General features: G+C 35.7%; 1 protein-coding gene across 3 annotated transcripts in view; it reads left to right on the forward strand.

Annotated features, from left to right (window-relative positions):
- The window catches only part of SNX4 (sorting nexin 4), a 64,463-nt gene that overhangs the window by 31,156 nt on the left and 20,025 nt on the right, over positions 1-13,282 (forward strand). For all 3 annotated transcript variants that reach the window (XM_036447104.2, XM_036447103.2, XM_036447102.2), the window contains exons 7-9: positions 1,548-1,620; positions 8,818-8,879; positions 10,196-10,261. In XM_036447104.2, the coding sequence (XP_036302997.1) occupies positions 1,548-1,620; positions 8,818-8,879; positions 10,196-10,261 (201 nt within the window). The remainder of the gene's footprint in view (positions 1-1,547; positions 1,621-8,817; positions 8,880-10,195; positions 10,262-13,282) is intronic.

Genomic DNA, 13,282 nt, shown 5'->3' on the forward strand with positions numbered 1-13,282 from the left:
GCTAGGTTTTATTTTCAGGGGATGTCTTATTTTTCCATGAAGAAGAATATGGTACACATTTATTGTTAAATGAAAATAAAGGAAATTTATTACCTTTATACGGTATGGTAGTACGGTAGTTGTCAACACAAACCAGACAAACTGTGAATCCTACAGTATCAAGAATTTACTCATTTATTCAATGACAATCATGTCATCATCTTCTGGAACATCATCATAACAATCCAATTCCTGAATTTCCTGGTGAATTTCTTGTGACTCCCATTTATTTCAAAATCAGTGGACCAAATCTCTCATGTTTAGCCTGGAGGGGCCTTATTTTCAGGGGGGATGCCTTATATTTCACTCAGAAGGAAACCTGTAAGTAGGTCTTATTTTCGGGAAACACGGTAGATTAGGAAAACCGATTACTGAGCAGCACTAAATTGAGGTTAGAGACCATGAGTTTATTTCTGTACCATAAGATTTTTATTTACTTATTGCTTTTTGAGAAAGAGATTTGATTTGTTGTACATGCTCTTATTGGCTGATTCTTTTTTATTTTTATTTATTTCAGAGAGGAAGGGAGAGGGAGAGATAGAAACATCAGTGATGAGAGAAAATCATTGATTGGCTGCTTCTTGTATGCCCCCTCCTGGGGATTGAGCCCGAAACCTGAGCATGCGCCCTTGACCTGAATCTGACCCGGGACATTCCAGTCCGTAGTCCAATGCTCTGTCTACTAAGTCAAACCAGCTAGGTCATCATTGGCTGATTCTTGTAGGTACCCTGACCGGAGATCAAACCTGTAGCCTTGGTATATTCTGTATTGGGACAATGCTTTAACTCACTGAGCCTACTGGTCAGGGCCCATAAGGTATTTTTAACTCCTTACATTTTTTCCTGTTTAATGTTTTCAAGTAAGTTTATCTCTATCTCAGTTCCTATCGCTTCTTGGCCTTTTGGCTAAGATCAGGTATAGTTAACTTATCTCAGTCCCCCACACAGTACAAATTATGAAATATGATATCTTTTCTTGGCTTTAAAAATATCAAAAGAAAGTATGGTTGTTTTATTTTAGAATTTTTAAAATTTGTATTGGTGTATAAATGTTCAAGACCTATAACGTATGGTTAAATAGAAGCAGTTTTATTCTCAAGAACTACAGTTGACCCTTGAACAATGTGGGAGTTAGGGGTGCCAACTGCTCCCTGCACAATCAGAAATCCACATGTAACTTTTGACTCCTCAAAAACTTAATTACAAATAGCCTACTGTTAACCTACAGCTTCGCCATTAACATAAACAGTCAGTTAACCCATATTTTGTATGTTATATGTAATACATACTGTATTCTTACAATAAAGTGAGCTTAGAAAGAAGAAAATACTAAGAAAATTATAAGGAAGAGAAAACAAATTTGTAGTATTAATTGAGGAGAAAAAATTCATGTATAAGTGGATGTACACAGTTCAAGCTTGTGTTGTTCAAGGGTCAGCTGTACTGTTTTGTCTTTCAGTTTTTTTGTGTTTTCATGAGAAAATTGTTTTATTTGTTTCCTGCTTCAGGAGATTTACTGAACTAAAGCACTACAGTGATGAACTACAGTCAGTCATCTCTCATCTTCTTCGAGTCAGAGCTGTAAGTGGTCCCCAAGAATTTTTTGGCACTCTTCTGTAAGAGAGTGCTTCTCATGTGATCATTATGTTGTTAAGTAATGCAGAGTATTTATAATGAATAACTGATTTTTACATTCAAATTTGATGTGTTTAGCAAAACCACATTTTTAAGAAATGCAAAATGTTTTCTGGCATAAACAATTCCAGTCAAGGCACATGTCCAGGTTTTGGCTCCATCCCCAGTGGGGGCATGTTAAGGGGCAGTCGATCAATGATTCTCTTTCATCATTGATGTTTCTATATTTCTCTCTCTCTCCCCTTCCTCTCCGAAATCAATAAAAACATATTTAAAAACAAAAAGATCTGAAAAAGTGGTAAGATAAATTGGTTTTTGAATTTAATTATAAACTAATAGAACTTTTACCTAATGTATAGATGATAAGAATCTTTAAAGAAATTGACCTTGTCATCAAAGGACAAAATGTACAAGTGAGAGAATTCTGGGTGTAGATATTTATCCTCAACCTAATGAGAACAGGTTTCAGAAACTTTATTGACATGAGAGATAGCTTGAACTCCTCAGAGGAAAATGGCACTTGATTTGTGAGTCACATTGAAATTAGATTATAAATGAGAGCAATACCAATGAAAAATACAGAATACTTTCTGATTAGCTAAAATTCTGATTGTTTTTAAATTGGGAGAAATGCTATTTAGTCATGGAGAGTAACAGAAAAGTAAAAATGGAAGGTTAAAATTGAATACCTACAGTCGGCAAAGCATGAAGAAAGACTGAAGAGAGAGAGCCTTTTTGTAACGTTCAGAGCTTGAGGGAGGAGATGATGAATTGATAACACATGTGAAAATAGAATTATTTGACTCTTTTCTGTAAAGGATAATTCTCTTGAAAGTAAAGAATGCAAAAATAAATTACAGGTAGGTTAAAGTGTTAAATATTTAAGACATTAAAACAAATTAGAAAGGGCAGATGGCCTTAGACTAAGGTGATCAGACGTCCCGCTTTTTGGTGGGACAGTCCCTATTTTTAACAATTAGTCCCGTGTCCTATGGCGTTTTAAAAAAGTCCAGATTTTTGGAAAGATTCTTTTTTAAAAAAGGGACTTTTTAAAAACACCGCAGGACGTGGGACAAATTGTTAAAAATTGGGACTGTCCCACCAAAAGCAGGAGTTCTGGTCACCTTACTTTAGACTGAGAGGAGCTGGCTTTGGAACTTGTCTCTGTCATTTATCAGGTCCTTCTGGGAAATCCAGCAACTTTTCAGAGTTTTTTTGTTTTGTTTGTTTGTTTGTTTGTTTTTGTTTTTGTTCTTGTTAGAAATGGGAATATCTGCCTGGCACATATTGTAGTAAGTGCTATAATAAATAAATATTATATAAGTGGGTACCTTATTCATAGAGTTTATGAAACTCAGATGAGGTCATTTGCTTTGTAAACTAAAAGAAAAGGGAAATAATGTTGATATCTAACATTTATTGACCACTGTATATCAGCCATGGTGTTCAAGCATATTATATTAGTCTTACCTAATTCCCACAGCAGCCCTTTGAAGGTAGGTACTGGTATTGTCCCTATTTTATAGATTAGGAAACAGATGCAAATGAAGTTAAGTAATTTGCTAATTTTACACTATAAATAGCTATGTGGAGCCAGAATTTAAACCTTTGTCTGTCTGACTCCAGAACCCATGCTCTTGTCCACTTACAATGATATATTAACAGAGGACATGAATTCAGGTAGATTTTGGGAGAACTGGTTTTTATTGAGCCACCTTGCTTATTGCCAGGAATATTATAGATGCCATCTTATTTAATCCTTACAAAATCATATGATGAAAGTTGTTTCCGTATTTCTAAGAGAAAAAATATAATAGAAAGGCTTGGAGTGGTTTACTATATTCTCCAAAGTCAAACTAAAGTAAGAAGGAGCTGGAATTTGAATTCACATTTGTCTGTCTCCAAATCCCTTATTTCCTGCTACCATGTACGCTGCCTCTTTGGGGGAAAATCAAATTTAAAAAGGAGGAATGTTTAACCTTGCTCATATTCTAAAAATGTAAAATATAATTTTTTTTTTTTTAATGTGGCTTTCTTTCTTTTTTTTCTTTTTTTAAAAATATATTTTATTGATTTTTTTACAGAGAGGAAGGGAGAGAGAAAGAGAGCCAGAAATGTCAATGAGAGAGAAACATCGACCAGCCGCCTCCTGCACATCCCGTACTGGGGATGTGCCCGCAGCCAACGTACATGCCCTTGACCGAAATCAAACCTGGGACCTTTCAGTCCGCAGACCGACGCTCTACTACTGAGCCAAACCTGTTTGGGCTAAGTTACAATTATTGAGATACTTTTTAACATTTAATTTATAGTCATTTATAAAGGTGTAATATCCAGTGTGAAATATTTAGTGATGATGGTACCATAAAGTATTGAATATAGCTTCTTTAGGAACCATTTTGGTAGTAACTATCAAAAGTCTTAAATCCTACAATCTTTGATTCCTTAGGAGATAACTCAAAAGAAAAGAAAAGCTATGTGTTTCCAGATTTTGAAAATAAGATCATCTAATAGAATGTCATAAAAATTTATCTTTTTTAATAGTCACGACTACTTCAGTGAGGATAGAGAAGACATTCCAATCATAGGTACAAATGATTCAGGCCTGGGGAAGATGTTAGGATGAGTTAGTCAGATTTCTTCTGTTGTCATAGAATCTGCTCCCTGTCAATTGTCAGTTGATCAAGTTTCAAAAGAAAAACTTGGCAAAAAGATGAAGTTGAAAAGCAGTCTAGACTGAATCATTGGTACACCCCCTTTTTTCCTGACACCAGTATTCCTTTTACCCTTCATTTTATTTTTTTCCATTACCATCTGGCACCAATATTCTCGATTACTGCCAACCATTGAATTAATCTAGTTTAAGGTTTTAATAATTTATGTTTTATTTCTCTGCCCATTTTTGTTTTTCCTTTTCTTTAGAAAAGGCAATTTTTGTCTACACTTTATAGTTTTTCTTTGCTTCATCTTTCTCATTGATGATCTAGATACAAATCACTCCATGTTTTGGCTAGAACAATTTGTTTTCATGAATAGTTCATACCAGAAGCATTGTTGGTCTGATAATAACTGCGGAGTGTTGATTTGTTGCCAGTTCATGGGTGAAGTAATTTCTCGTGGGGTTGCTCACCTTTTTGGAGGATGAAATCAAGTATTTATTTAGATAAGCGATCATAGGTACATTTTTGTATTAATAATACACAAGAAAAAAAACACTTAAATGAATAAGAGATAAAAAGATAGGAGATGAGAGAATTTAGCATTTATAAATGAGATTATCAGTAATTTTAATAATTCGGAGAAGAAATTCAAACTGTACTTAAAAGTTTGAGACCATGTTTTATGTTTTATAACAAAAATAAAGTATTAGGCTTTTAAAGAAATATACTACTAAATAGTTTTTCCAAATGATTTCATAACATTTCTAGACACTGTCATAGATGGACATGAAAAGTAAAAAAATCAAGAACTTTGGCAAGCAAAGTATTAGTCTACAGCAACTTGTAAAGTTACTTTTTAATATAAAGACTAGAGGCCTGGTGCACGAATTAGTGCACCAGTGGGAGACCAGCCTGGCTCCGACATCCCCCGAGGGGTCCCAGATTGTGAGAAGGCACAGACCAGGCAGAGGGACCCCACTGGTGCACAAATACGCACACCGGGCTCTAGTGTGCATGTAAGATATTTGGTTAATCTCTTCCGTCACTTCCCCTCCCCCTTCCTTCTGAGATTCATTTGTCTGTTCCATTTTTCCATGCCTGTGGTTTCTGCTCTTGCGTTGAATGTCTACCCTCTGGTGGTTAGTGCGTGTCATAGCTACCGGCCAGTCAGCTGGTCACTTGGGCTTTTATATATATAGATTCTTCAATTTACATTTGTTCTTGTTAGAGGATCAGAAAGAAATTAACATGCCAAATATATTTGAGAAGCCTGTGAGCAATACAGCAAAAATAATTACTTTTAAAAGCCTATATTCTATGAAAATGTACCCCATCTGTAGTAACTGAGCAAATGTAAACTACATGATTATTCAGTCTTCTAAATAAATCACTTAAACCCCAAAGCTCACACAGTATCCCCTAAGTCCTCATCTCCTGTTCAAAGCCTCAAGCTTTAAATTAATGTGCATTTGCTATTTGAAAAAGCCCTTATCTCCATTACTAAAAAATGTTTCTGTAAAGTCCCTTAGAAAATTTCTCAGTACCTTAGTAACAAGACATATCCAATAAAAGACCACAACCTAAGGAAAAAAGTACTGAGACTAACCTCTGAACACCTCTCTAGACCTGCAGATCCAAGGAGACAACTTAAAACTTATTACTTACAAAAACAACATATTTTTTATCATGAATAACTGAGTTATTAGATTTCTAGGAAAATGAGACTTAAAAATGTGTTTTTGTTGATTTTTAATCAGCTTAACAATAACCCACAACCTTCGGACCAACTTGTTTTTGTTGATTTTTAGAGGAAGGGGGAATTAGAGAGAGTGAGAGACATTGATGTGAGAGAACCATTGATAGGCTGCCTTCCATCCAATTGGGGATCAAACCCGAAACCTATGGGACAATGCTCCAACACTGGCCAGGGCAGAAAGTGGGTGCCATCACCTTGTGATGGTATGATGGTCAATTTGCATATTACCTCTTTGTTATATAGGATTATATAGGATTATATAGGCTATAAAAGGCTAAGTGACCAGCCAACCAGCCAGTAGCTATGATGCACACTGACCACGAGGGGGCAGATGCTCAACACAGGAGCTGCCGAGCAATAGCAACTTTGCAGAGTGCCCTCTCATACTCAGAGACCCCTTGGAGGATGTCGGACTGCCTGTTTCAGCCGGATCCCTGCAGGCCAGGCTGAGAGATCCCACCTGCTGGTGGGACCCCACCCACTCTACAGATGCCTTTTGAGCCCTGGCACCCCCCCAGGTGTGGGTGGCCAGGAAGGGACTATGGGAGGTTGGCTCCAGGGCGTGTCCAGCCCAGTTCTGGCCCGCCGGCCACCTTCTAATTAATTTCCTTTCAATGTGCACTGGGCCTCTAGTGTGTGTGTGTGTGTGTGTGTGTGTGTGTGTGTGTGTGTGTAATTAATTTCAGAGAGGAAGGAAGAGGGAGAGAAAGAAACATCAGTGATGAGAGAGAATCATTGATTGGCTGCCTCCTGCATGCTCCCTATTGGGAATCAAGTCCACAACTCAGATATGTGTCCTGACCGGGAATTGAACCATTACCTCTTCGTTCATAGGTTGATGTCCAGTCACCGTGGCTGGGCTGTCATTAATTACTTTTGAACTATGGATATTATCATTGTTATCTATGCTTATATCAATTTCATCTGCCACTTCTGTCTGCTGCTCAACTGCAATATATATTTTATTGATTTTTTACAGAGAGGAAGGGAGAGGGATAGAGAGTAAGAGACATCAATGAGAGAGAAACATCGATCAGCTGCCTCCTGCACAACCCCCACTGGGGATGTGCTGAATCGAACCTGGGACCTTTCAGTCCATAGGCCGACACTATCAACTGAGCCAAACCGATTTTGGCTGGTATCTGATTTTTTGTGACCTTTTCCTTTTCTGTTACTGGAAGTGATGGGGTATTTGAAACAATTAGGTATTTTTTGAGGGGAGTGTTTTGATAGTGTGTTTCCTGTTTGGCTTCTAGTTGTTTGTTTCTTGAGTTTTTGTCTTTTTCTGAAATCTGTAAATTGCCCTTGACAAATCAGCCACAAAGCCATACTAGTTCTTTTTCACATTCCTGCTTGAGCCGTTGTGCTTCCTGGGTAGTAGAAGAAGATGTGTTTTGCTTTAATATTTTCTGGATGGGTTTTGTATTTGGAGTGATAATTGGGGTTCTGTGGGGTATACTGTGGGCTGGACATTTTTTACTGTGTTCTTGATGCTGCTCTCCAGGGCGTTCCAGGTGGGGCTCCTGTGCCTCCTGGTATCGTAGTGTTGTCTTTAGATTAAGACTGCAGTCAGGCCGGAACCAGTTTGGCTCAGTGGATAGAGCGTCGGCCTGCGGACTCAAGGGCCCCGGGTGGGGGCAGTGCAGGAGGCAGCTGGTCGATGTTTCTCATCAATGTTTCTAGCTCTCTATCCTTCTCCTTTCCTCTCTGTAAAAAAATCAATATATATTTTTAAAAAAAGACTGCAGACAAGTTTCTCTATTTAATTCGTCTAGTCTAGTGGGTTCCTTCAGAGCAGGCCAAGGCAAGATGAACATTTTATAATTCCCTTAGGTCTGCTCCAAGTGTTTACCATAGTGGTTTGTTCACTTTAAGCTAAAGTATGGAAAAGGTTAAGATTTGTTATATGGTTAATGCCTAACTTTTCAAATTACTCCAGTTTGAGTAAGGAATTTATCCTTAGGGTTTATATTTAGAAACTGCATATTAGAAATTTTTTAGGGTTTTATGTGGGATTAACCTTTGGTCTTCCAGTTCTTATCCATAACATTGGGGGAAAGTAAAGCAAATTATCAGACATGATGTTATTTTTTGTCTTTTGTAAAACGTGTGAATGGCTAGGTAGTATATATTTCAACCCTATGATGCTAATTATAATTATGTTATTAAAAACCTAATGTTTTTGTTGGTTAGTAGGAGTTATCTTGACAGAGTAGCATAGAAGCATGTTGTATGCATTGAGCATTTATGTATAAAACTATCAATAGAATTGAAAATGTCTATATTCTTTCTCCTATATAACACTTGGGAGACTTTATCATAAAGAAACAATCTGAAATTTAGAAAAAGCCTTACTCTCAGATGCTTATTACAAGATTATTTATAATATTGAAAAAAGAGGGATAACTAAATATCCAACAAGGAATGCTTACACAGTCTGTACAGTAGGTAGAATTTTATGCAAAAATTTAAATTTGTATCCTTTAGCCCGCTGGGTAAAAATTATCATGGGGGAAAATAGTATGGTCATTATATTTATGTAATCACTTTCATACTTCTTTCTATATATGTTTTAATTATTGTCTATACGTTTCTTATATCAAGAGTGATAAGACTTTGGGAGGTTTAAGTTTTCCATATTTTTCAAGTTTTTTATACTAAGCAAGGTTTATTATTGTATATATCTTTGATCATATAATAGCAGTTTCTTTTAAATATGTATTCCAGAGAGTAGCAGATCGACTCTATGGTGTATATAAAGTACATGGGAATTACGGGCGAGTTTTCAGGTAAGCATTACATAAACTCTTAAATAACAATTAGCTCTAATTAGGTTTTTGTCTGAAAACTATAATTTTTGGGGGGGAAATTTTTTTTTAATGTATCTCCATTGATTTCAGAGAGGAAGGTAAAGGGAGAGAGATAAAAACATCAATGATGAGAGGGAACCATCGGTCGGTTGCTTCCTTCATTCTCCCTCAGTGGGAATTGAGCCCAAAACCTGGGCATGTGCACTTGACTGGAATCAAATCTGGGACCCTTTAGTCTGCTCTATCGACTGAGCCAAATTGGCTAGGGCTAATTTTTGAAAATTGATGAGTCTGGAAAGTTGAAGATTATTTTTTTTAAATGATGCCCTGTTTTAAATAAAAAATAGTGAGGAAGTCCTATATATTGAGCAGAATAGTGAAACTACTCTGAATCAGTGAGTGTTACCTTTTACTTTCTCAGCAGAAGGCCCAAGAAGATTTTATTGGAAATCAAAATTTTATAGATTTAGTGATTTTCTCTTTCGTCTCACTTTATAATTTTAAAGACTTTTTCAAGATAGCTTTTTAAAATATTTACTTGCATATTTCTTGTTATTTGGTTTAAATTACATTGGCAAGAGACGGGTTAATAGGAGAAAAAAAAAACAACAAATTTAATTTTGTGTTTAATGGAAACCCCAAAGATATGAGACTCAAGGCACGTTGGGCACTTGAGGCTTATATGCCATCCTGAGCTAAGGAATGGGATAGGAATCTTGGAGATTTAAAGGGGTGGATAGTAGTAATTTAATTGGTATAATTTCTTTCAAAGGATTCCAGGAAAATACACAAGCAAATTTCTTTCAGAAAGTCCTGTGCACATTTTAGGTATACACAAAACTCATGTGTCCCAGAGCTTAAAAACACCAGATGTATTTTGTTTAATGATTCTATGCTTAATTTTTTTTTTATTTTTTGGTCATATGCATGGTGAGTGGAGGTAAAGAGCTCTTTTTAATAAGAAAACAACAAAAAAAACCAAGTTGCTGAGGTTAGCACATAGAACACTATTGGCAATTGATTCTAATTTCATCTTTGTCTCTGATCAGCTGCCTGACTTTGAGTAAACTAGGTTTACAGACAGCTTGAGTTTAAGTATCTGTTGTTAAACAAAAACCTTCACTTGCATTTAGTTTTAAACTTAAGGTGAAAGCAGCATATTTGAGTCACAGAAAATAAATCCAAATACAGATATATTTTTGAAAGCTATTAGAAAAAAAACTTGTAAAAAATTCCATTTGATAGAATTCCATATCTAATACACAATTGTGTGTGTTTTATCTTTTTCTTCGCAGTGAATGGAGTGCCATAGAAAAAGAAATGGGTGATGGACTGCAGAGTGCTGGTCATCACATGGATGTGTAAGTACCTGGAGAATAGGAGGTAAAACCTAGGGTGAAGTGTTAGTGATTCTTCTTTTTTATCAATTTTGCTGGCATTTACATTATGCTTTGGTGAGTGGAGGTAAAGAGTTCTTTTGAATAAGAAAACCAAAAAAACAGAAGCTACTGGGATTAGCAGATAGAACACTATTGGCAGTTGATTCTAATCTCACTGCCTGTCTTTAAAGAAGTTTACCTCAGGAGTGCAAGTTTAACTTAACATTGAAAAGCCAATCTGTCTTATTCATATATTAGCAGAATGAAAAAGAAAGTCTGTATGTTCATTTCCATACATGTAGGAAAAATATTTCAGCATTCATTCACAGTAAAAATGATCCTCAAGCTAGGAATAAAAGATACTAACTCAAGTCTAAAACCAATAGTTAATATTGTACTTAATAGTGAAATATTAACACTTGCTCCTAAAAGAGAAACAAGCCAAGGTTGTTTGCTGTTGTATTAGCGGTCTTAGTGGTGCCATGAGGCAAGAAAATCAACCTTATAATAAGTATTAGGAAGAAGTAAAACCATTTTTTATTTGCAGTTAACAGGATCTTGGATATTTTACATTAAAAAAAATTATAATAAACCAAAAGCATTATAGAACTAACAACTGAATTTAATAAGAATTGCAGGAGCCCTAGCCAGTTTGGCTAAGTGGATAGAGTGTCAGCCTGCAGACCAAAGGATCCCAGGTTTAATTCTGGTCAAGGGCATGTACCTTGGTTGCAGGCTCCTCCTTGGCCATGGCTTGGTCAGGGGCTTGTGCAGGAAGCAACTAATTGATGTGTTTCTCTCACATCGATGTTTCCCTCTGTCTTTCCTTTCCTTTTATACCCTTCCTAAAAATCAATGGAAAAATATCTGTGGGTGAGGATTAACAAAAGACAAAACAAAAACAAATAAAAAACGCACAAGAATGCAGGATATATGATCAAAATATTAAAAAGTATTGCTTTGATATACTAGCAACCATTAGAAAACAAAAATCTTAAAACAGTGCTATTTATAATAGCATCAAGCCAGTTACTTAAAAAATTTTATTGCTTTTTAGAGAGAGACATTGATTTGTAGTTCCACTTATCTATGCATTTATTACAAACCAGAATACTTAGAGATCAGTTTAATGAAAGATATGAAAGACCTCTGCACTGAAGACTTTATATATAAACACTGCTGAGAGAAATTGAAGATGACCTAAATTAATAGGTAACTCATGCTTATGGATTGGAGAACTCAGTAGTATTAATATGACAATTCTTTATGGATTGTAGCCATAATTAAAATTCCAGTGACTTTTTAATAGAAATTGGTAAGCTGATTCTAAGATGTATGTGGAAATTCAGAGGATCTAGAATAGCCATAATAATCTTGAAAAACCTCCACAAAACCTGGAATATATTATCTGATTTCAAGACTTACTATTTAAAGATAGTAAAGTATTGAGATAAACAGATCAATGGAACAGAATAGAGTTCAGAAATACTGGTAGATCTACAGTTATCAATATATAGTCCTTTTCAAGAAATGTTTTTGGAATTTATTGGATATCTACATGAGGGGGAAAAATGAACCTTGAGGCATATCTCATATCTTATATAAAAACTAATTCAATTTGGGTTATATACATAAGTGTAAAAGATAAAATTACGTATTTTAGTAGAGAACAGGAAAATATTATTGTAACCTTTGAGTAAGCAAAGATTTCTTAAAAGGACATGAAAAGAAAAATATTTTAATGGTAAATTGTTCTTCATCAAAATTAAAAAATTTGCCTATCAAAAGTTTCTATGGGGGAGAGGAATGTAGGAATTTACAGTGGACTGTGTTTCCTTGCCTATATGAAGCAGGCTTGGAAACATAAAGTTTATTTTTCTTTTATTCTGATGCTAGGGAATTGGAATGTAGATACCGTTTTAGTTGGGGAGACGGATGGTGCTGGTGTTTGCAACAATGTGGATGTACTTAATGCCATTATATTGTACACTAAAAATTATTTAAAAGGTAATTTTTTGTTACATATATTTTATCACATATACAAACAGAAAAGACACCATTAAGATAATGAAGAGGCAAGTCATAGACGTGGAGTAAATATTTCTAACTATAATATATGAGTTACAACTCAGTAATAAAAATTATTGTAAAACATTAATTTTATCTAAGTATTATTTTTCTTTGGGCTGTATTTAAGCTAACTGGCTACTTTTCATCCAGATTATTAAGAAGTCTTCCTGCATTTTTTTGACTTAACATTTTCAGTGTTTGCAAGAATTTAGTATTTCTTCAATTGATTGTAAAGTGTTAAAAAAAACTAATGTTACTACTGATAGCTGAAATCCTTTACCACTATACTTTTTTACCCAAGAACATGTGTTTATCCCTACACTGTTTCCTATTTTCTTTTCTTTTTTTTAATATATTTTATTGATTTTTTACAGAGAGGAAGGGAGAGAAATAGAGAGCTAGAAACGTCGACGAGAGAGAAACATCGACCAGCTGCCTCTTGCACACCCCCTACCTGGGATGTGCCCGCAACCCAGGTACATGCCCTTGACCGGAATCGAACCTGGGACCCTTCAGTCCACAGACCGATGCTCTACCACTGAGCCAAACCAGCTTCGGCTGTTTCCTATTTTCAAGACCCAAGGCCTGCAGTTCTTCTGTTTTGTTTTTTTAACATTAACTTTCCAGAATCACAGGTTTATGAGCTAAATGTATTTTTTCTTTTCTTTTCTTTTTAAAAAAAATATATTTTATTGATTTTTCACAGAGAGGAAGAGAGAGGAATAGAGAGTTAGAAACATCGATGAGAGAGAGTCATCGATCAGCTGCCTCTTGCACCCCCCCCACTGGGGATGTGCCTGCAACCAAGGTACATGCCCTTGACCGGAATCGAAGCTGGGACCTTTCAGTCCCCAGGCCGACGCTCTATCCACTGAGCCAAACCAGTCCCGGCTAAATGTATATGTTCCACACTCTACAGATGTAAATTTGTAA

This window comes from Pipistrellus kuhlii, unplaced genomic scaffold (genome assembly GCF_014108245.1).
Source record: "Pipistrellus kuhlii isolate mPipKuh1 unplaced genomic scaffold, mPipKuh1.p scaffold_m20_p_2, whole genome shotgun sequence".
NCBI lineage: Eukaryota > Metazoa > Chordata > Mammalia > Chiroptera > Vespertilionidae > Pipistrellus > Pipistrellus kuhlii.